The sequence below is a fragment of the Panulirus ornatus genome, chromosome 59 (assembly GCF_036320965.1).
Source record: "Panulirus ornatus isolate Po-2019 chromosome 59, ASM3632096v1, whole genome shotgun sequence".
Lineage (NCBI taxonomy): Eukaryota > Metazoa > Arthropoda > Malacostraca > Decapoda > Palinuridae > Panulirus > Panulirus ornatus.
The window spans coordinates 22997374-23021826 of NC_092282.1; the positions used below are offsets into that span (position 1 = coordinate 22997374).

General features: G+C 47.7%; 1 protein-coding gene across 1 annotated transcript in view; it reads left to right on the forward strand.

Annotated features, from left to right (window-relative positions):
* Cad99C (cadherin 99C) overlaps nt 1–24453 on the forward strand; it is a 175790-nt gene that overhangs the window by 65472 nt on the left and 85865 nt on the right. The window contains exon 4 of the mRNA XM_071696412.1: nt 7050–7222. Coding sequence (XP_071552513.1) covers nt 7050–7222 — 173 coding nt within the window. The remainder of the gene's footprint in view (nt 1–7049; nt 7223–24453) is intronic.

Sequence of the window (24453 nt, forward strand, 5' to 3'; positions counted from 1 at the left end):
TTGGGAAAAAGTCTTTTGGCACTGGTAATATATTCATACGGCTTCTCTCCAGTGTGAATAGCTGTCTGCTGCACGAATTGTCTCTGGCAGAAGGTCTATCGGCAATGTGAACATTCATATGGTTTCTCTCCTGTGTGAAGGGTCCGGCTCACTAAAGTACTTCTTTGAAAGAAGGACTTCTGATAGTGTCAACATTTATGTGGCTTCTCTCCTGTATGAAGAGCCATGTGCTGTATTAAACGAATCTCCAGGAAGAAAAGGTCCATTGGCAATGCCAGCGTTCTCATGGCTTTTCTCCTGTATGAGTAGTTATCTGCTTCATTAACTCGGTGTAACTAAGAAAGCCTTTTTTGGCATTTTTGAATATTCAAGTGGCTTCTTTCCTGTATGAATAGTCATGTGCCGCACTACACTACTCCTAGAAGAGGTCTTTTGGCATCGTGCGCATTCATATGGCTTCTCTCCTGTGTGAATAGGACTAGAGCATTTCCCCGTGTAAACGACTCTGCGAAGATGTGAATGGCTCCTCTCCAGTAGGAATGATAATACTATGATACATCAAATGCCTCATGAAGGTAACACTGTCTGCCATTGGTCCATACATCAGTAGAGCCAGGTAACACTGTCTGCCATTGGTCCATACACCAGTAGAGTCAGGTAACACTGTCTGCCATTGGTTCATACACCAGTAGAGTCAGGTAACACTGTCTGCCATTGGTTCATACACCAGTAGAGTCAGGTAACACTGTCTGCCAGTGGTCCATACATCAGTATAGCCAGGTAACACTGTCTGCCATTGGTCCATACATCAGTAGAGTCAGGTAACACTGTCTGCCATTGGTCCATACACCAGTAGAGTCAGGTAACATTATCTGCCATTGGTCCATACACCAGTAGAACAGGTAACACTGTCTGCCATTGGTCCATACACCAGTAGAGTCAGGTAACACTGTCTGCCATTGGTCCATACACCAGTAGAGTCAGGTAACACTGTCTGCCATTGGTCCATACACCAGTAGAGTCAGGTAACACTGCTCTACCTGCCAGTAAGACAAGGAATGTTGAGTACGATGGTGAGGTGAGCCACAGGGGCTGGTGGGGCTGGCTGAGGGAGGGTACCGTTGTTCCCGCTTCATCATGCAATGTTTGCCTTGAACTTTTGCTGGGCACGGGTGTGCCTCTTGCTCCTTACCCCTCCACCCACCACACTGCCCTCCAGCCCATACTGCTAGCCCCTCCATCCACCATACTACCCTCCTGCCCATACTGCTAGCCCCTCCACCCACCATACTACCCTCCTGCCCATACTGCTAGCCCCTCCATCCGCCATACTACCCTCCTGCCCATACTGCTAGCCCCTCCATCTACCATACTACCCTCCTGCCCATACTGCTAGCCCCTCCATCCACCATACTACCCCTCTGCCCATACTGCTTGCCCCTCCATCTACCATACTACCCTCCTGCCCATACTGCTAGCCCCTCCATCCGCCATACTACCCTCCTGCCCATACTGCTAGCCCCTCCATCCGCCATACTACCCTCCTGCCCATACTGCTAGCCCCTCCATCTACCATACTACCCTCCTGCCCATACTGCTTGCCCCTCCATCTACCATACTACCCTCCTTCCCATATTGCTTGCCCCTCCACCTACCACACTACCCTCCTGCCCATACTGCTTGCCCCTCCATCCACCATACTACCCTCCTGCCCATACTGCTTGCCCCTCCATCCACCATACTACCCTCCTGCCCATACTGCTTGCCCCTCCATCAACCATACTACCCTCCTGCCCATACTGCTTGCCCCTCTATCCACCATACTACCCTCCTGCCCATACTGCTTGCCCCTCCACCCACCACACTACCCTCCTGCCCATACTGCTTGCCCCTCCATCTACCATACTACCCTCCTGCCCATACAGCTAGCCCCTCCATCCACCATACTACCCTCCTTCCCATATTGCTTGCCCCTCCACCTACCACACTACCCTCCTGCCCATACTGCTTGCCCCTCCATCCACCATACTACCCTCCTGCCCATATTGCTTGCCCCTCCACCTACCACACTACCCTCCTGCCCATACTGCTTGCCCCTCCATCCACCATACTACCCTCCTGCCCATACAGCTAGCCCCTCCATCCACCATACTACCCTCCTTCCCATATTGCTTGCCCCTCCACCTACCACACTACCCTCCTGCCCATACTGCTTGCCCCTCCATCCACCATACTACCCTCCTGCCCATATTGCTTGCCCCTCCACCTACCACACTACCCTCCTGCCCATACTGCTTGCCCCTCCATCCACCATACTACCCTCCTGCCCATACTGCTTGCCCCTCCATCCACCATACTACCCTCCTGCCCATACTGCTTGCCCCTCCATCAACCATACTACCCTCCTGCCCATACTGCTTGCCCCTCTATCCACCATACTACCCTCCTGCCCATACTGCTTGCCCCTCCACCCACCACACTACCCTCCTGCCCATACTGCTTGCGCCTCCACTCACCACACTTCCCTTCTGCCCATACTGCTTGCCCCTCCACCCATCACACCGCATGCGTCCTTCAGCGAGGTAGCGCCAGGAAAACAGACAAAAAACAGGCCACATTCGTTCACACCCAGTCTCGGGCTGTCATGGGTAATGCACCGAAACTACAGCTCCTTATCCACATCCAGGCCCCACAGACCTTTCCATGGTTTACCCCAGACGCTTTACATGCCCTGGGTCAGTCCAGTGACAGCACGTCGACCCCGGTATACCACATCTTTCCAATTCACTCTATTCCTTGCACGCCTCGCACCCTCTTGTGTGTGTGTGTGTGTGTGTATATATATATATATATATATATATATATATATATATATATATATATATATATATATATATATATATATATATACATATATATAATCGGGATAGGAGAGAAAGAAAATGGCCCACGTATTCCCTGCGTGTCGTAGAACGCGAGTAAAAGCGTGGGAGTGAGGGACTGGAAACTCTTCCCTCCTGTTTTTGCTTTCCCAAAAGAAGGAACAGAGAAGGGGGCCAAGCGAAGAGTCTTCCCTATAAGGCTCTGTCATCTGTTCTTGAAAGCTACCTCGCTAACGCGGGAAGTGGGGAATAAGTATGAAAAATATTTTTATATATGTATTATTTCATACATTTTGTTTCCCGCGGTAGCTAGGTAGCACCAAGAACAGACAAAGAAAGGCTGCATTCGCTCACATTCATTCTTTTGCAGTTATGTGCAATGCACCAGGATCACAGGTGCCACAGACCTTTCCATGGTTTCCCAGTGTCGCTTCTCATGCCTTGGTTCCGTCCATTGACAACACGTCGACCATTGTATACCAAAAATATCCCGTGCACGCCTTTCACCCTCTTGCATGTTCAGGACCCGATTACTTACAATTTTTTCTCTACTTCTTTCCACATTCAGTTTGTTCTCCCGCTTCTCCTTGTTCCCTCCACCTCTGACACATATATCCTCTTCGTTAACCTTTCCTCAGTCATTCTCTCCATATGTCCAAACCATTTCAACAAACCCTCATCTGCTCTCTCAATCACACTCTCTTTATTACCACACATCTCTCTTACCCTTTCATTACATACTCGATCAAACCACCTCACAGCACATATTGTCCTTAAACATTTCATTTCCAATACATCCACTCCTTTCCATACATTCCTATCTATAGCCTAGGCCTCGCAACCTTATGATATTGTTGGGATAACTATACCTTCAAACATACCCATTTTTGCTCTCCCAGATAACGACCTCTTTCAACACATTCTTCATCGCTCCCAGAACCTTCGCCCCCTACCCCACCCTTTGGCTCACTTTCGCTTCCTTGGTTCCATTCCCTACCAAGTCCACTCCTAGATGTTTAAAACACTTCCTCCTCCAAATTTTTCTCCATTCAAACTCACACCCTAATTAAGGAAAGAACAAAGCAGAATGTGGCACTACCTCGCTAACGCGAGAAACGGCAATGAAATAGGGATATATATATATATATATATATATATATATATATATATATATATATATATATATATATATATATATATATATATATATATATGTGTGTGTGTGTGTGTGTGTGTGTGTGTATGGATCATGGTGAGGTGTCTGTTTCCTGGCGCTATCTCGTTAACTCTGGAAACGGCGATCAAGTGTAATGGATATATGATAGATATATATTTTTTTTTGTGTGTAAATATATATATACATATATATATATATATATATATATATATATATATATATATATATATATATATATATATATATATATATATATATATATACACACACACACACGTTGATTTACTCCTATATGCATGTTTATATCTATACGAGAGAGAGAGAGAGAGAGAGAGAGAGAGAGAGAGAGAGAGAGAGAGAGAGAGAGAGAGAGAGAGAGAGAGAGAGAGAAGCGGGGGGAGTAACGGTACGGGAAGGTTGGGTTACCGGAAACAAGTAATTGCTGTACTGTACCTGCCAATGTGCGGTGCACTGCTACCTGCCAGTGTATGGTACACTGCTACCTGCCAGTGTATGGTACACTGCTACCTGCCAGTGTATGGTACACTGCTACCTGCCAGTGTATGGTACACTGCTACCTGCCAGTGTGCGGTACATTGCTACCTGCCAGTGTATGGTACCTTGATACCTGCCAGTGTACTGTACACTCTGCTACCTGCCAGTGTATGGTACACTGCTACCTGCCAGTGTATGGTACACTGCTACCTGCCAGTGTACTATACACTATGCTACCTGCTAGTTTATGGTACACTGCTACCTGCCAATGTATGGTACACTCTGCTACCTGCCAGTGTATAGTACACTGTTACCTGTCAGTGTTTGGTACACTGTTACCTGCCAGTGTATGGTACACTGATGCCTGCCAGTGTACTGTACACTCTGCTACCTGCTAGTGTACTGTACACTCTGCTACCTGCCAGTGTACTGTACACTGCTACCTGCCAGTGTACTGTACACTGCTACCTGCCAGTGTACTGTACATTGCTACCTGCCAGTGTACTGTACACTCTGCTGCCTGCCAGTATACTGTACACTGCTGCCTGCCAGTGTACTGTACACTCTGCTACCTGCCAGTGTACTGTACACTCTGCTGCCTGCCAGTATACTGTTCACTCTGCTACCTGCCAGTGTACTGTACACTCTGCTGCCTGCCAGTGTACTGTACACTGCTACCTGCCAGTGTACTGTGCATCGCCTTATGTTGTGGTACCAACTGTAATATGTTCATTGTTACTAGTTACCACTTGCAACACTCGTAGTTATGTTCACTGTTATCAGCTGCAACACTTGTAGTTACGTTGTGTTATCAGCTGCAACACTTGTAGTTACGTTGTGTTATCAGCTGCAACACTTGTAGTTACGTTGTGTTATCAGCTGCAACACTTGTAGTTACGTTGTGTTATCAGCTGCAACACTTGTAGTTACGTTGTGTTATCAGCTGCAACACTTTTAGTTACGTTCATTGTTATGAGGTGGTATGTACAGGTAGTGGGGACAGATCCTGTAGCACTTCCGCCACAAACTCGTGGTATGCACAGGTAATGGGGACAGATCTCGTTGCCCTCCACCACAAGTCAGTGAACCACTGGTCGCCTGTGACGTCACCAGGCCCGTGTCCGTACAAGGTGTTTGGTGTACGTAGTGCTAACGGTTGAATGACCCTTACTGTATTGGCTCGTTCATGGGTCCCAGTAGTTGATAACTTGTTGCTGTTATCTTGTTAGTTATGACAGAGGTTAACATATTGGCCAGCCTTGTCCTTGTACTATTACGTATTGGCCAGCCTTGTCCTTGTATCAGACCATTAGCCAGCCTTGTCCTTGTATCAGACCATTGGCCAGCCTTGTCCTTGTATCAGACCATTGGCCAGCCTTGTCCTTGTATCAGACATATCGACCAGCCTTGTCCTTGTATCAGACCATTGGCCAGCCTTGTCCTTGTATCAGACCATTAGCCAGCCTTGTCCTTGTATCAGAACATTGGCCAGCCTTGTCCTTGTATCAGACCATTAGCCAGCCTTGTCCTTGTATCAGACATATCGACCAGCCTTGTCCTTGTATCAGACCATTGGCCAGCCTTGTCCTTGTATCAGAATATTGGCCAGCCTTGTCCTTGTATCAGACCATTGGCCAGCCTTTTCCTTGTTATCAGACGCAGTGGCCAACCATGTCCTTGTATCAGACTATTGGCCAGCCTTGTCCTTGTATCAGAATGAAGCCTTCAGACACTCGTAGCGCTCTACATTAAGAAGAGATCCCCAGAGTGTGAACCTGCAGACTGAGGATCTTCTTGTATTACCGAGTGTTCAACACCTGACCTCTCCCAGCCAGAGCGAGACGAGAACTGGTGACCTCGCTCAGCAACACACACACACACACACACACACACACACACACACACACACACATATATATATATATATATATATATATATATATATATATATATATATATATATATATATTATCCCTGGGGATAGGGGAGAAAGAATACTTCCCACGTATTCCCTGCGTGTCGTAGAAGGCGACTAAAAGGGGAGGGAGCGGGTGGGCTGGAAATCCTCCCCTCTCGTTTTTTTAATTTTCCAAAAGAAGGAACAGAGAAAGGGGCCAAGTGAGGATATTCCCTCTAAGGCTCAGTCCTCTGTTCTTAACGCTACCTCGATGATATGGGAAAAGACGAATATGTATAAAAACAAGGTTTGCATGTTCTATGAAGGTGCGCGTTCCTATGCACTTTGTTCGTATATATATATATATATATATATATATATATATATATATATATATATATATATATATATATATATATACACTGTGTATTCATGTATTTCTATGTAGAAATGTGTATTTCAGATAACATCTGTGATTGTCAACATATGTTTTATTTTATCTTAACTTTCTTCATGTTTTGTTAAGTTGTTGTTAATGTTGTTGTTGTTGTTATTGTTGTTGATGAGGAGGTGACGTGTTGTTGTTGTTGTGTTGCAGAGGTGGACCAGGAAACCAACCCGGCTGAGCTGCCGCTGGAGGGTGACCCGGAGACGGAGGTGGAGCTGCAGCTGTCGGAGGGTGGCCGGCAGCACTTCACCCTGGACGGTGCTCGCCTCCAACTGTCCCAACCACTGGACCGTGACCAGGACAACTCTACCCTCACTTTCCAGGTACACACACACACACACACACACATACACACACACACACACACACACACACACACACACACACACACACATACATACATACATACATACATACACACACACACACACACACACACACACACACACACACACACATACATACACACACACACACACACACACACACACACACATATATATATATATATATATATATATATATATATATTTTTTTTTTTTTCTTTTTTTTCTTGCTTTGTCGCTGTCTCCCGCGTTTGCGAGGTAGCGCAAGGAAACAGACGAAAGAAATGGCCCAACCCACCCCCATACACATGTATATACATACGTCCACACACGCAAATATACATACCTACACAGCTTTCCATGGTTTACCCCAGACGCTTCACATGCCCTGATTCAATCCACTGACAGCACGTCAACCCCGGTATACCACATCGATCCAATTCACTCTATTCTTTGCCCTCCTTTCACCCTCGTGCATGTTCAGGCCCCGATCACACAAAATCTTTTTCACTCCATCTTTCCACCTCCAATTTGGTCTCCCACTTCTCCTCGTTCCCTCGACCTCCGACACATATATCCTCTTGGTCAATCTTTCCTCACTCATTCTCTCCATGTGCCCAAACCATTTCAAAACACCATCTTCTGCTCTCTCAACCACGCTCTTTTTATTTCCACACATCTCTCTTACCCTTACGTTACTTGCTCGATCAAACCACCTCACACCACACATTGTCCTCAAACATCTCATTTCCAGCATATCCATCCTCCTGCGCACAACTTTATCCATAGCCCACGCCTCGCAACCATACAACATTGTTGGAACCACTATTCCTTCAAACATACCCATTTTTGCTTTCCGAGATAATGTTCTCGACTTCCACACATTCTTCAAGGCTCCCAGGATTTTCGCCCCCTCCCCCACCCTATGATCCACTTCCGCTTCCATGGTTCCATCCTCTGCCAGATCCACTCCCAGATATCTAAAACACTTTACTTCCTCCAGTTTTTCTCCATTCAAACTTACCTCCCAATTGACTTGACCCTCAACCCTACTGTACCTAATTACCTTGCTCTTATTCACATTTACTCTTAACTTTCTTCTTTCACACACTTTACCAAACTCAGTCACCAGCTTCTGCAGTTTCTCACATGAATCAGCCACCAGCGCTGTATCATCAGCGAACAACAACTGACTCACTTCCCAAGCTCTCTCATCTCCAACAGACTTCATACTTGCCCCTCTTTCCAAAACTCTTGCATTCACCTCCCTAACAACCCCATCCATAAACAAATTAAACAACCATGGAGACATCACACACCCCTGCCGCAAACCTACATTCACTGAGAACCAATCACTTTCCTCTCTTCCTACACGTACACATGCCTTACATCCTCGATAAAAACTTTTCACTGCTTCTAACAACTTGCCTCGCACACCATATATTCTTGATACCTTCCACAGAGCATCTCTATCAACTCTATCATATGCCTTCTCCCGATCCATAAATGCTACATACAATTCCATACATTCTTCAAAGCAAACACCTGATCCACACATCCTCTACCACTTCTGAAACCACACTGCTCTTCCCCAAACTGATGCTCTGTACATGCCTTCATCCTCTCAATCAATACCCTCCCATATAATTTACCAGGAATACTCAACAAACTTATACCTCTGTAATTTGAGCACTCACTCTTATCCCCTTTGCCATTGTATAATGGTACTATGCACGCATTCCGCCAATCCTCAGGCACCTCACCATGAGTCATACATACATTAAATAACCTTACCAACCAGTCAATAATACAGTCACCCCCTTTTTTAATGAATTCCACTGCAATACCATCCAAACCTGCTGCCTTGCCGGCTTTCATCTTCCGCAAAGCTTTTACTACCTCTTCTCTGTTTACCAAATCATTTTCCTTAACCCTCTCACTTTGCACACCACCTCGACCCAAACACCCTATATCTGCCACTCTATCATCAAACACATTCAACAAACCTTCAAAATACACACACACTTATATTTATATATATATATATATATATATATATATATATATATATATATATATATATATATATATATATATATATATATATATATATATGTGTGTGTGTGATAATAGATAATATTCTTCCAGACCGGCAAGACTTTCAACCTAAAGTGGGTTATCACGATGAAACATGATGGAGTAATTAAGATTACCACGATCATTAGTGATGGAGTAATTAAAATTATCCTGATCAATGATGCAATACAGAAGATTAATATGATCATCAGTGATGGCTTGAAGAGGGTCATCATGGTGATTAATGGAGTAATGTAGGTTATCAGTACGTAGCACATTACATGGGCAAGAGAAGGTGGAGTAATACTCCCTTGTTGTGGGTACACCAGTCGTCTTCATGCTAAGAGGCGACCCTTCCTCACCACTTCATGGGTAGTGGTGTTGGTGGCTGTTTAGGTCCAGTCATAATGACAGTTTGTTATCCCGAAGAATGAAATAATTTGGTTGATCACATTAGTCTACAGGCGGCGCCCTTGGGGTTGCAGGCCACATCGATCTCTTAGGAACCATACACTCACACACCTGTTATATAACAACTTCCACAACCCAGCTGTTGTAGACATCGTGAACCAGCAGGAGGAGACTCCTACCACCACCCACTTCCTCCCCGTGGTTGTAATAAAGCCTGTGTCTGTTTGATCTGTGTACCAACCACATCGGTACAGTCCTCTCCGTCCTGTGCTGGCCTCTCACCCTCCTGAATGGTCAGCTCAGCCCTGATACCCTAAAGCCTCCTTCATTGCATCGCTTGATCTCTTTCTTGGTTTTCTCTCCGTCTCCTCCTCCTCCTCCTTCTCTTCTCTTCTTCTTCTTCTTCTTCTTCTTCTTCTTCTTCTTCTGCTAATTCTTCTTCCTCCTCCTCCTCCTCCTCCTCCTCCTCCTCCTCCTCCTCCCCCTCCTTCTTCTCTTCTTCTTCTTCTTCTTCTTCTTCCTCCTCCTCCTCCTCCTCCTCCTCCTCCTCCTCCTCCTATTCTTCTTCTTCTTCTTCTGCTTACGAGGTATGGATAGTGAGCAGGAGATAGTGAGTCTTACATGGTATGTATAGTGAGCTGGAGATAGTGAGTCTTACATGGTATGTATAGTGAGTAGGAGATAGTGAGAAAATGTCCAGGTACAGAAGACTGGATCATGTAATGCAGACAGTCAGCTGTTGTTAGCCACAGCATGTGACTGGGATGGTACTGGGACATAGATAGCCCGGTGTTGGGACATGGTTGGGATGGTGTTAGGGACACACACACACACATACACAGAGGGGTCCAGTGTGGCGTGGCAGACAAGAGCAGGCCTGGCTACTATCATTTACCCCAAGTTTTATACATCGTGTTACCACCCCTCACGTGTGTTGGATCGCTGGTCTGTTTTCCTATCATGTGGGCCAGGTAACACCTGTCGACACTCCGTGTGAGACGAGGGAGGGGGTGTAGTACACTCTTTGAGATGCCAAAATACTCGTGAACGAGAAGTTGGAACATGTTGTTGAGGCGGTGAGAGATGATGTCTAAGCGGAGGGACTGGTTTGAGTGGAGCGGGTTGGAGGAGGAGGAGCGAGAGAAAGAGTGTGTAGCGGCAGCAGACGCCAGCCCTCCCTTGCGGGCGACATTCTAGGGTAAGTGAAAGCCATGGTCCGGGTAGCCTGGGCCGGCAGGACCCACGGAGCAGCTGGAACGTACGTGTACACCTGCCTATCTTGCTGGGGTGACTGACTGACCGGCAGGTTTGGAGCTGGTAACCTGTGAGAATTAGTGGGGGGCTTCGTGAAGGACAATGTGTGGTTGGAGGAAAAGGATCTAGGAGGGGGGTAACTGAGTACATCTGACTTGGCATCCGGGTCAGGTTTAGGCGAGACGAGGCACAGAGAGAGAGAGAGAGAGAGAGAGAGAGAGAGAGAGAGAGAGAGAGAGAGAGAGAGAGAGAGAGTTGAATACACAGCCTGGGAGAGAGTTGAATACACGGCCTGGGAGAGAGAGAGAGTTGAATACACGGCTTGGGAGAGGGAGAGTTGAATACACGGCCTGAGAGTTGAATACACGGCCTGGGAGAGAGAGTTGAATACACGGCCTGGGAGAGAGTTGAATACACTGCTTGGGAGAGAGAGTTGAATACACGGCCTGGGAGAGGGTTGAATACACTGCCTGGGAGAGAGAGTTGAATACACTGCCTGGGAGAGAGTTGAATACACGGCCTGGGAGAGAGAGAGAGAGTTGAATACACGGCCTGGGAGAGGGAGAGTTGAATACACGGCCTGGGAGAGAGAGAGTTGAATACACGGCCTGGGAGAGAGAGTTGAATACACAGCCTGGGAGAGAGAGAGTTGAATACACGGCCTGGGAAAGAGAGAGAGTTGAATACACGGCCTGGGAGAGGGAGAGTTGAATACACGGCCTGGGAGAGAGAGAGTTGAATACACGGCCTGGGAGAGAGAGAGTTGAATACACGGCCTGGGAGAGAGTTGAATACACGGCCTGGGAGAGAGAGTTGAATACACAGCCTGGGAGAGAGAGAGAGAGTTGAATACACGGCCTGTGTGTGTGTGTGTGTGAGAGAGAGAGAGAGAGAGAGAGAGAGAGAGAGAGAGAGAGAGAGAGAGAGAGAGAGAGAGAGAGGAAGTGATCCTTGCAGGGAAGTTCATTGGTCGAGTTGATGAACCAGAAGAGAAATCTGTGCGCAGCGGGAGGAGTGTAGGACGTGGCCCCTCCCCGTAGGCACTACCTCCTACATCAGGAGGACGAGGTGGAGGACCACCTTCTACATCAGAACGAGGTGGAGGACTATCTCCTACATCAGGAGGACGAGGTGGAGAACTACCTCCTACATCAGGAGGACGAGGTGGAGGACTACCTCCTACATCAGGAGGACGAGGTGGAGGACTACCTCCTACATCAGGAGGACGAGGTGGAGGACTACCTCCTACATCAGGAGGACGAGGTGGAGGACTACCTCCTACATCAGGAGGACGAGGTGGAGGACTACCTCCTACATCAGGAGGACGAGGTGGAGGACTACCTCCTGTATCAGGAGGAGGAGGTGGAGGACTACCTCCTACATCAGGAGGACGAGGTGGAGGACTACCTCCTACATCAGGACGAGGTGGAGGACTACCTCCTACATCAGGAGGACGAGGTGGAGGACTACCTCCTACATCAGGACGAGATGGAGGACTACCTCCTGTATCAGGAGGACGAGGTGGAGGACCACCTCCTACATCAGAACGAGGTGGAGAACTACCTCCTGTATCAGGAGGACGAGGTTGAGGACTACCTCCTACATCAGGAGGACGAGGTGGAGGACTACCTCCTGTATCAGGAGGACGAGGTGGACTACCTCCCACATCAGGAGGACGAGGTGGAGGACTACCTCCTACATCAGGAGGACGAGGTGGAGGACTACCTCCTACATAGGAGGACGAGATGGAGGACTACCTCCTACATCCGGAGGACGAGGTGAAGGACTACCTCCTACATCCGGAGGACGAGGTGAAGGACTACCTCCTACATCAGGAGGATCAGGTAGCTGTTATCTACCTATTATCTACCTATGGTAGGTCCTCCTCGATACTGCGCTGTTCCCCGCGTAACAGCTTTAAGGATCACTTCGTTATCTCGAGTGGCTGGCCGTGCATGGCTGCCGTAGCGGCTTACGGTAGGCCGTGCATGGCTCCCGTAGCGGCTTACGGTAGGCCGTGCGTGGCTACCGTAGCGGCTTGCGGTAGGCCGTGCATGGCTACCGTAGCGGCTTGCGGTAGGCCGTGCATGGCTACCGTAGCGACTTACGGTAGGCCGTGCATGGCTACCGTAGCGGCTTGCTGTAGGCCGTGCATGGCTGCCATAGCGACTTACGGTAGGCCGTGCATGGCTACCGTAGCGGGTTGCGGTAGGCCGTGCATGGCTGCTGTAGCGGCTTACGGTAGGCCGTGCATGGCTACCGTAGCGACTTACGGTAGGCCGTGCATGGCTGCCGTAGCGACTTACGGTAGGCCGTGCTGGCTACAGTGGCGACTTACGGTAGGCCGTGCATGGCTACCGTAGCGACTTACGGTAGGCCGTGCATGGCTGCCGTAGCGACTTACGGTAGGCCGTGCATGGCTGCCGTAGCGGGTTGCGGTAGGCCGTGCATGGCTGCCAGATATAACCAGACGTAGATGAAGTAGATCACAAGTAGCGTTCGTCCGCTGTGGAATCATTGTGTGGTATTTCCTTCATCAGACACAAAATATTTCTCCCGCCCCTTTTTTCCAGTCTTTGGTGGCCAGCGGGTGTTGTGATCACAACCCATGACATTATCATCACTTCGGGGCCAGCGGGTGTTGTGATCACAACCCATGATGACATTATCATCATTTCGTGGCCAGCGGGTGTTGTGATCACAACCCATGATGACGTTATCATGAGGTAAACAAGAATAGAAGAAGAAGAAAAAAGAAGAGGTTGTCTGAGCGGTAGAAAGTTGAGTTTGGATGAGGAGAATTACTATGACCTCCGCCGCTTCTCCCCCCAGGGACACGACCGCCATCTGAACTACTGCGAGAAAGTTGGTGTTTATGGCGCAGTGCGGGCCCCTGAGCCTGGCACCGCGTGTGTGGGGCAGTGCGGGCCCCTGAGCCTGGCACTGCTTGTGTGGGGCAGGGCGGGCCCCTGAGCCTGGCACCGCTTGTGTGGGGCAGGGCGGGCCCCTGAGCCTGGCACTGCTTGTGTGGGGTAGTGCGGGCCCCTGAGCCTGGCACCGCTGGTGTGGGGTAGTGCGGGCCCCTGAGCCTGGCACCGCTTGTGTGGGGGCAGTGCGGGCCCCTGAGCCTGGCACCGCTTGTGTGGGGCAGTGCGTGCCCCTGAGCCTGGCACCGCTTGTGTGGGGCAGTGCGGGCCCCTGAGCCTGGCACCGCTTGTGTGGGGCAGTGCGGGCCCCTGACCTGGACAGCTTGGTGTGGCAGTCGGCCCCTGAGCTGGCCACCTCTGCTTGGGGGCAGAGAGGGGGTGAGATGAGAGTGGGGGAGAGGGGGACGAGCTGGCAGTGGTGGGGTATGTCTGGCCCCTGACCTGCACGTGCTTGTGTGGGGTATTGCGGCCCCAAGCCACCTGGCACCAGCTTGTGTGGGGAGAGTGCGGGCCCCTGAGCCTAGCCAACTCGCTGGTTTGACGCAGTCGGCCCTGAGCCTGGCACCGCTTGTGTGGGGCAGTGTGGGCCCCTGAGACTGGCACCGCTTGTGTGGGGCAGTGCGGGCCCCTGAGCCTGGCACCGCTTGTGTGGGCCCTTGAGCCTGGCACCGCTTGTGTGGGGCAGTGCGGGCCCCTGAGCCTGGCACCGCTTGTGTGGGGCAGTGCGGGCCCCTGAACCTGGTACTTAAGTCTCCCCTGGTGTGGTCGTACCTCCCTGGGCTGTGGCCACCCTCACCTGCTACCTGAGAGAGAGAGAGAGAGAGAGAGAGAGAGAGAGAGAGAGAGAGAGAGAGAGAGAGAGAGAGAGAGAGAGAGAGAGGTAATTTGGTAAACTAGGACTTGACTAACTTCACAAGTTAGGCTTTTGAGTTGTTTACAATTTGCATATACGATAATCACCCAAGTTCCAACCTTGGCCTGACTAGAATTCCTAACTTGGCCCGGTTAGAGTTCCTGACTTGACCTAAGTTCCTAACTTGGCCCAGCTAGAGTTTCTGACCTGACTTAAGTTCCTAGCTTGGCCCGGTTAGAGTTTCTAACTTAAGTCCCTAACTTGGCCCGGGTAGAGTTCCTACCTTAAGTTCCTAATTTGGCCCGGCTGGAGTTCCTAACTTAGCTGATGGGACGAGGAGAGGTAGATCACCTCCTGGGTGTGGTTGGCATATGACCAGCTGTGATGAACAGCAGCAGGAAGAGCAGCATATACAGCACCACCTCGTCTCCGGATAGAGAGGGAGTCGGTTGCTGTAGTTGCTGCCTGCTGCCTTTTTAGAAGCTGGTGCTTGTAGGCAGTAGCTTTAAGACCACTGACAGGAGTCGCCTGGAGGGGCAGGAACCCCCCGTGTTTGTGGGGATGTGGTGTGGGGTTGTGGGGATGTGGTGCGGGGGTTGTGGGGATGTGGTGCGGGGGGTTGTGTGTGTGGCGTCGGAGAATCTCTCTCTCTCTCTTTGAGTCGCCGTGTTGAGGAAGGTCCCAGGTGCCTCATAGTTTCCTACGCCACCTTAATTTTACCGGGTACCGTGGCTCTGTGCATCCCAGTATCCCAAGGGTTCCCGTCCGGTATCCCTCCACCACCGGTAGATGAGGAGGTAATCTCAGGCGCGGGAGGCGGGCCCTGGCTGGCCGACGCCATATATGGCGTCCCTGGAAGCCTGCGTTCTCCGTCGCTGCTGAGGGGCCTCCCGTATTCCACCCATCTCACTGGGACTAGTTAAGAATGATCTCTCTAAACAAAATAGTTCTGTAACAGTGTGTGTGTGTGTGTGTGTGTGTGTGTAGGCGAGCACATGATGCATGGAGGACGCAAATGTAGACCGTACAGAGGGTACAATGTCTTGGGGTTAGGTGGAGGCAAGCACAGGGCAGTACATGTGTTATGATATACGGGAGTGACCAGCGACCCAGTGTCAGCGTACGGTCAGATAAGAGTTGTTATGCTGTATCTTGGCGTTAGTAGTATTCCTATTGTGGTAAGCACTACAATAGTCGCTACAGTAGTGGCAGGTAGTACAGTAGTGGCAAACACTGCAGTAGTGGCAAGCAGTACAGTGGTGGCAGACACTACAGTAGTGGCAGGCAGTATAGTAGTGGTAGACACTGCAGTAGTGGCAGGCAGTACAGTAATGGCACACACTGCAGTAGTGCCAGGCAGTACAGTAATGGCAGACACTGCAGTAGTGGCAGACACTACAGTAGTGGCAAGCAGTGCAGGAGTGGCAGGCAGTTCAGTAGTGGCAGGCAGTACAGTAGTGGCTGACACTGCAGTAGTGGCAAGCAGTACAGTAGTGGCAGATACCACTGTAGTGGCAGACACTACAGTAGTGGCAAACACTACAGTAGTGGCAGGTAGTACAGTAGTGGCAGACACTACAGTAGTGGCAAGCAGTACAGAAGTGGCAGGCAGTACAGTAGTGACAGGCAGTATAGTAGTGGCAGGCATTACAGTCGTGAAAGGCAGTACAGTAGTGGCATGCATACAGTAGTGGCAGACACTATAGTAGTGGCTCACTACAGAAGTGGCAGGCAGCACAGTATTCCCAAATATTGAAACAGTGTTTAAGTATATTGATAAAGAAATAATCAGGACGCTGTTCATTTTTTTACATAAAGCCGAAAGTAGAATATCCTCCAAAAGTTTGATCATCGCAGTTAAACAAACACAGAGTTGCTAGAGAAGGTCCAGAGGAAGGCAACAAGGATCCTACCAGGATTAAGAGAAGTAAAGGGATAGGCTAGGGGCTTCATATTTGCCCATCATGGAAGAGAGACGAGTGAGGGAATATCCGATCACAGCTTTTAAGATTTTACACCTTATTGATTTGCTGATAGTGAACAGTTCTTCCAAAGATGTAAGGGTAGGACAATTAGGGGAAATAACATGAAATTAAGCAAGACAAAAAATTGTAAAGAATTACTTTGTAGTGCAAGGGTTGTGGATAATGGAATGAACTAAATGAAAAAAGTAACTGAGGTCAGCCTAATGAAGTTTAAGAAGTTGTATAATAGCACACACACACACACACACACACGCACACATGTACCCTTTACATGGACCAGCCCTTGCGGGAGGATGAACAAGATGTACGATAATATGTAGTCTGGAGCCTTGCAGTGTGCTCATGTTGTAATACAGGAGCAGGGGTGTATTATAGTAAAGGTGTTGGGGGATGCCAACCTTGCCCCTGTTCACCGTAACCAGCAGGATCCTGGTAGCGTCTTCACTACAGTTTACGAGAGTTGATGTTGATAATTATCATACATCCTTTTTTGAGAAGCCAACGCTACTGTATACCTCCTCATGCCGCCTCCCGCTGCCAGACGTATGCACCATATGGCGCTGGCCAGTCCTGCTGCCACTGTCCATGGCAAAACCGTGAGACCCGGTCGCTGTGTTCTTCAGTGGCTGTTTACAGTCACTTGGTTACCCTGGCTGCCCTGTGCCAGAGGTTCCCAGCGACTCATTAGGCTCTGTAATGAGTTGTTCCACCTGAAGAATCACTTGCCTCATTGTCGTGTAGACCTCAAAAGCCATCATACCCTTGCTAAAGGATTCCTGTACCGGGATTCCATCCTCATAACCTCACCACTCATTGATGAATGTCAGCTTGTATAATTTTACGAGTTTACTTTTATTTCGTATGTTTTATTGTTATTTTTTTCAGTGGACATTTGTGTTAGTTGGGATCTATAACGTTCAAGTGGTGCATTAATTGCCCAGCCCATGGTATTTGTCCCAGTGGTAGTGGGAGACCTACCCTACATGGGTGTAGTGGGAGGGGAAAATATTAATGGTGGGCAAGCCACTATTGGCTGCCCTACTGACACACTTCCGTGGTCGACCAAACCAGTAGTCGCCACCTACCTACCGCTTCACTCTCCCTCAACTGTCGTGTGTTACCTCATTCATGCTTATCCTCCTCACTTTGTCTGGCAGGCCGACGTAAGTATTATCATCGCCTGTCAGTAGGGTGTGTTATCATCACCTGTCAGTAGGGTGTATTATCCTCACCCGTCAGTAGTGTGTAAGTATTATCCTCACCCGTCAGTAGTAAGTATTGTCATCACCTGTCAGTAGGGTGTAAGTATTATCATCACCTGTCAGTAGGGTGTAAGTATTATCCCCACCCGTCAGTAGTGTGTAAGTATTATCCTCACCCGTCAGTAGTAAGTATTGTCATCACCTGTCAGTAGGGTGTAAGTATTATCATCACCTGTCAGTAGGGTGTAAGTATTATCCCCACCCGTCAGTAGTGTGTAAGTATTATCCTCACCCGTCAGTAGTAAGTATTATCATCACCTGTCAGTAGGGTGTAAGTATTATCATCACCTGTCAGTAGTGTGTATTATCCTCACCCGTCAGTAGTAAGTATTGTCATCACCTGTCAGTAGGGTGTAAGTATTATCATCACCTGTCAGTAGGGTGTAAGTATTATCCCCACCCGTCAGTAGTGTGTAAGTATTATCCTCACCCGTCAGTAGTAAGTATTGTCATCACCTGTCAGTAGGGTGTAAGTATTATCATCACCTGTCAGTAGGGTGTAAGTATTATCCCCACCCGTCAGTAGTGTGTAAGTATTATCCTCACCCGTCAATAGTGTGTGAAGTATTGTCATCATCTGTCAGTAGGGTGTAAGTATTACCATCACCTGTCAGTAGTGTGTAAGTATTATCATCACCTGTCAGTAGGATGTAAGTATTATCATCACCTGTCAGTCGTGTGTAAGTATTCTCATAACCTGTCAGTAGGATGTAAGTATTATCATCACCTGTCAGTCGTGTGTAAGTATTCTCATCACCTGTCAGTAGGATGTAAGTATTACCATCACCTGTCAGTCGTGTGTAAGTATTATCATCACCTGCCAGTAGGATGTAAGTATTATCATCACCTGTTAGTAGTGTGTATTACCATCACCTGTCAGTCGTGTGTAAGTATTATCACCTGCCAGTAGGATGTAAGTATTATCATCACCTGTTAGTAGTGTGTATTATCATCACCTGTCAGTCGTGTGTAAGTATTATCATCACCTGTCAGTAGGATGTAAGTATTATCATCACCTGTTAGTAGTGTGTATTATCATCACCTGTCAGTCGTGTGTAAGTATTATCATCACCTGTCAGTAGGATGTAAGTATTATCATCACCTGTTAGTAGTGTGTATTATCATCACCTGTCAGTCGTGTGTAAGTATTCTCATCACCTGTCAGTAGGATGTAAGTATTATCATCACCTGTCAGTCGTGTGTAAGTATTATCATCACCTGTCAGTAGGATGTAAGTATTATCATCACCTGTCAGTAGTGTGTAAGTATTCTCATCACCTGTCAGTAGGATGTAAGTATTATCATCACCTGTCAGTCGTGTGTAAGTATTATCATCACCTGTCAGTAGGATGTAAGTATTATCATCACCTGTCAGTAGTGTGTAAGTATTCTCATCACCTGTCAGTAAGGTATAAGTATTCTCATCACCTGTCAGTAGTGTAAGTATTATCACCTGTCAGTAGGATGTAAGTATTATCATCACCTGTCAGTAGTGTGTAAGTATTCTCATCACCTGTCAGTAGGGTATAAGTATTCTCATCACCTGTCAGTAGGGTATAAGTATTCTCATCACCTGTCAGTAGGGTGTAAGTATTATCATAACCTGTCAGTAGGGTGTAAGTATTATCATCACCTGTCAGTAGTGTGTAAGTATTCTCATCACCTGTCAGTAGGGTATAAGTATTCTCATCACCTGTCAGTAGGGTATAAGTATTCTCATCACCTGTCAGTAGGGTGTAAGTATTATCATAACCTGTCAGTAGGGTGTAAGTATTATCATCACCTGTCAGTAGGATGTAATTATTATCATCAACCGTTAGTAGGATGTAAGTATTATCATCACCTGTCAGTAGGGTGTAAGTATTATTCTCACCTGTCAGTAGGATGTAATTATTATCATCAACCGTTAATAGGATGTAAGTATTATCATCACCTGTCAGTAGGGTGTATTATTCTCACTTGTCAGTTGGGTGTAAGTATTATCATCGGTAAAGACTGGCGACACCAAAGGTCTTATGTTTTGTATACATATGAAAGACTGATTGGTGTGGAATGTGGCTGTGAGGTAGAGTAGCGTGTGGTGTACGGAGTAGTGGGGGTGCACAGAGTAGTGGGGGTGCACAGTAGTTTGGAGGTGCACGGAGTAGTGGGGGATGTATGGAGTAGTGGGGTGTACAAAAGTTGGGGGTGTACGGAGTAGTGGGAATGTACGTAGATGTGGAGGGGGGGTTGCACAGAGTAGTTACGGGTGCACAGAGTAGTGGAGGATGTACAGATTAGTAGGGGGTGTACAGAGTAGTAGGAGGTGTACAGAGTAGGGAGGGTTGTAAGGAGGCTTTAGTGTGTGGAGTAATGAGAAGTGTACGAGGATTGCAGTGTACGGAAGTTCCAATGTGCGGAGGACCGTACAGGAATTCCAACGTACGGGGATTTCAGTGTACAGAGTGGAGGAATGCACGAGGGTTCCAATGTACAGTGTTGAGTGTATGAGGGTTCCAATGTATTGAGTGGTGGAGTGTACTGGGTTTCCAGTGTACGGGGTTTCCAGTGTACGGAGGGTTGAGGAGTGAACGGGGGTTCCAGTGTACGGAGAGGTGAGGAGTGTACGGGGCTTTCAGTGTACGGAGAGGTGAGGAGTGTACGGGATTCCATTGCAGGGAGAGGGGGAGTGTACGGGGGTTCCAGTGTACGGAGAGATGAGTAGTGTATGGGGTTCCAGTGGTTTGAAAATTCCAGGCATGAGATAAAGTGTACACCTGGACTCTTACACCCAGCACGAGCACCAGCCCATTGACCACGTCCCTACACCTGCCACACACCCAGTGGGACATACAGTGAGTTCCAGCTGTGTAACTGTTCACTGGTGGGACAGTCAGTGAGTCCTAGCAGTGCTCCGTTTCAGTGGTGGGATAGACAGTGAGTCCTAAGTGTGTTATGGTCCAGTGGTGGAACAAAGAGCTTAACCTGGTGAAGTATATTGGTGCTAGGGAGGTCAAGTTGGCACCTGTATATATTGCCTGCGTAATAAGACGCATGTTTATATAGTGCTGAGCCAGAAGCCTCGAGCAACGCTCCTCCTATTGGTTTCGTGTGCTATCCGTCCAGTCTGCGGCTATCAGTGTATTCGTGTTCCCGATGATATATCTTATGATGACTGGACAGACGACAGTCAGTAGTTGTGGTAATCATGTTTGAGACTGTGATGCCGCATGTGGAACATTCCCTTGATGACACTGATGTATGACTTTGTGTGCAGTTTGAATGATGTTGTATGTTGACCCTGGGACCGTCACAAGTACGTTGGGTTGGGTATGGGCGGTGACCTGGTGGAAGAAGCAGTGTCTGATTTTGCGTTAAGGAGGCTGGTCGTGCTCTCCACCCAGCAGCAGGAATATTGGAGTCTTGTAAGCATCGACTGCACCAGCTGTGTGAAGGATACGATGATGCTAGCGACCATAAGCAGCCATAATCAGCTAATGGAAATAACATAACGTCATGGAAGTGTTGCCCGTGACGTCTGCCTGACTGTGCCCCGCAGATGTTCGTTGAGGTGACCAGCTTCTGTATGGTCTGCTGTATGAAGTTATATTAGGTGTGTGAGGCAAGTCAGATTCAATCATTATAATGTTGAAGTGTATACCTGTGATGGGAAGAGACAGGATCATTCTCATCCTGATTATATATAAATGTTTACTGAGGCAAGTTACCTGCGTCATGTATGGCACCTCGTTTATTACGCCCGTATTTCATGATCTCACGTGCTTTGGGTTCATCGGGGCCCCAAAACTTCACAACTCGAAGTTTCCGGTTCTCCTTTGCGTCCATGTGAATGTCTACGTCCACGACCGTGTCCGTGTTGGGGGAGGGCGTCCACACCTAGGTTAGTTTTACATATGAGTGCATTTCTCAGCCAGCCAGTGTGTGAGGCACGGGGATGTTACTTTAATGTGCTGAAGAATATTTACAATCGCTTCAGCATCCCCCTAGGAACAGGTCTCCCTGATCCACATTTCCACCAGGCATGCGGGGGCTCCTCAGCCGTACAGGGGATCCACCAGTCATACAGGGGGTCCACCAGCCTTGCTGGGGCTCCTCCATCCATGCTGGGGCTCCTCCAGCCATACAGGGAGTTCACCGGCCATGCTGGGACTCCTCCAGCCATACAGGGAGTTCACCAGCCACGCTGGAGCTCCTCCAGCCATACAGGAGGTCCACCAGCCATGCAGGAGGTCCACCAGCCATGCAGGAGGTTCACCAGCCATGCAAGAGGTCCACCAGCCATACAGGAGGTCCACCAACTGAGCAGGAGGTCCATCAGCCATACAGAGGGTCCACCAACCTTGCAGGAGGTCCACCAGTCATGCTGGAGGTCCATCAGCCATGCTGGAGGTCCATCAGCCATGCTGGAGGTCTACTAGCCAAACAGGGGGTCCATCAGCCATGTGGAGGCCCACCAGCCATACAGGGGGTACACCAGCCATACAGGGGGTCCACCAACCATACTAGCCATGCTGGAGGTCCACCAGTCATGCTGGAGGTCCATCAGCATGCTGGAGGTCCATCAGCATGCTGGAGGTCTTCCAGCCATACAGGAGGTCCACCAGCCACAAAGGGGGTCCATCAGCCATGCAGGAAGTCCACCAGCCAAATAAGGGGTCCATCAGCCATGCTAGAGGCCCACCAGCCATACAGGGGGTCCACTAGCCATAAAGGGGGTCCACCAGCCATACAGGAGGTCCACTAACCATGCTAGATGTCCACCACCCATGCAAGGTGTTCACCAGCCATGCAGGGGATTGGCTAGCCACTTTCTTGTGTGACTCTTTAGGCCCAATTAATCTGTGAATTCTAATGTAGTTCCTGCAATATATTATTATTATGCAGGAGTGATGGATTGAGATATAAATATTCTTTGTTACTGCCAGTACATGGAGGTACAGAAGCACATCCATCTGCTGAAAAAAATTCACAAATTATCAAATTTTAGGCTTTTCAGTGTTCTTTGTATTCACTATTTCTTCACTTCCTTTTTGTTCCACTCACTCATAACTGCTGTTTCTATGAAAGCATTTTATACCTTGTCTAAATAATTTCTTGCTTAGTTTCCTCTTGTGTCCACTTGATCGATCTGTTCCCCTTTGTTCCAGAGAAGTGTCCAGTATCGAAATTGACAAATCAGAGAAAATGTTATTATGTCCTCCCTTCTCCTCTCTTCCAACAGAGGTGCTTCTGGCAGCTGTTGTGTTCCAGCACAGTAACTGACTTTCTTTATTTCAGATACTATATTTGTTGAAAGTTGTTAGTCTATTATATACAAACAATGACTCCAAACTTTTAATGCTTACTCTTTTTTGAATCTGTTATATGCTGCAATTATTTTTTTCTGAATGCCTTATATGTGTACTTAAGTTTTCAAAACCAATATATACTTTTCTTCCCTTACAAATCTTGTAAAATGATGTTTCCATAAGTTATTATTACTTGAATTCATCTTGTCATCTGCCAACCAGAAGGATGACCAATTACCCCCGTATGCTCTGCATACAGTAGTCAACTAAAATGCTACCCACTCTTATAAGTTAACCACATGGATGCTTATTCCCATAAGTCAGTTGCCAAGATGCCCACTTCCACCTCTAAACTTCCAGATGCCCACGCCCACCATTAAACTTTCAGGATACCTCCTTTCCACTCTTAACCTACCTAGGTACTTTCTCCTTCAGTTGGCCATGTGTCTACATGTTATTAGAGGAAGAATTAAGAAAGAGGAATGATAAGTGAGGCAATTTGAATGAAAGGGAAGAGAGACACAAGTCAGAATAAGGCAAAAGGTTATGACCGTAAGGGAGGGAAAGGATCTTGGTTCTTATGGTGGCCCCACACTCCTTAGAATAGTTTCACCTCCAACACACAAAGATTCACAATATAATCATGATTATTGTTTCAGTCTCTGATTCCTTAATGAGATATTCTAAAATGCATAACATGTTCATTGTGATTTGAATGTTACATCAGAAATTACTTAATTCAATGTGAGTGGCTTGAGATGTAGATCTTAGTAAAAGATTTTCAAACTATCATTTTGAATGGATTAAAGGGACTTTGTACAGAGAATCTTAATCTGAGGGCCAGTTTCAGACCTAGGATAGATCTCGGAGATTTAGTCTATCCCAAAACATGCACTTTGCTTAACATATAATTTTCTGTCCCAAAAAAGTTTATGGGCATTAAATCATGATGAACTTAACCTACTCCAGATTTTCTAGTTTTTGTGAAATGGTTCTTGATGGCTTTGTTTTCATCACTGTTCGTGATAATATTTCTTATTGGTAACAAAGGCAGGAGCTACAGCATGGATTTAGTCATCCATGAATTTTGAGGGGAAATTTGATATTTTAGAATCACTACTCTCATCCCATTGGAGACACATGCACAAGTCATGAACAACTGTCCAAGATAG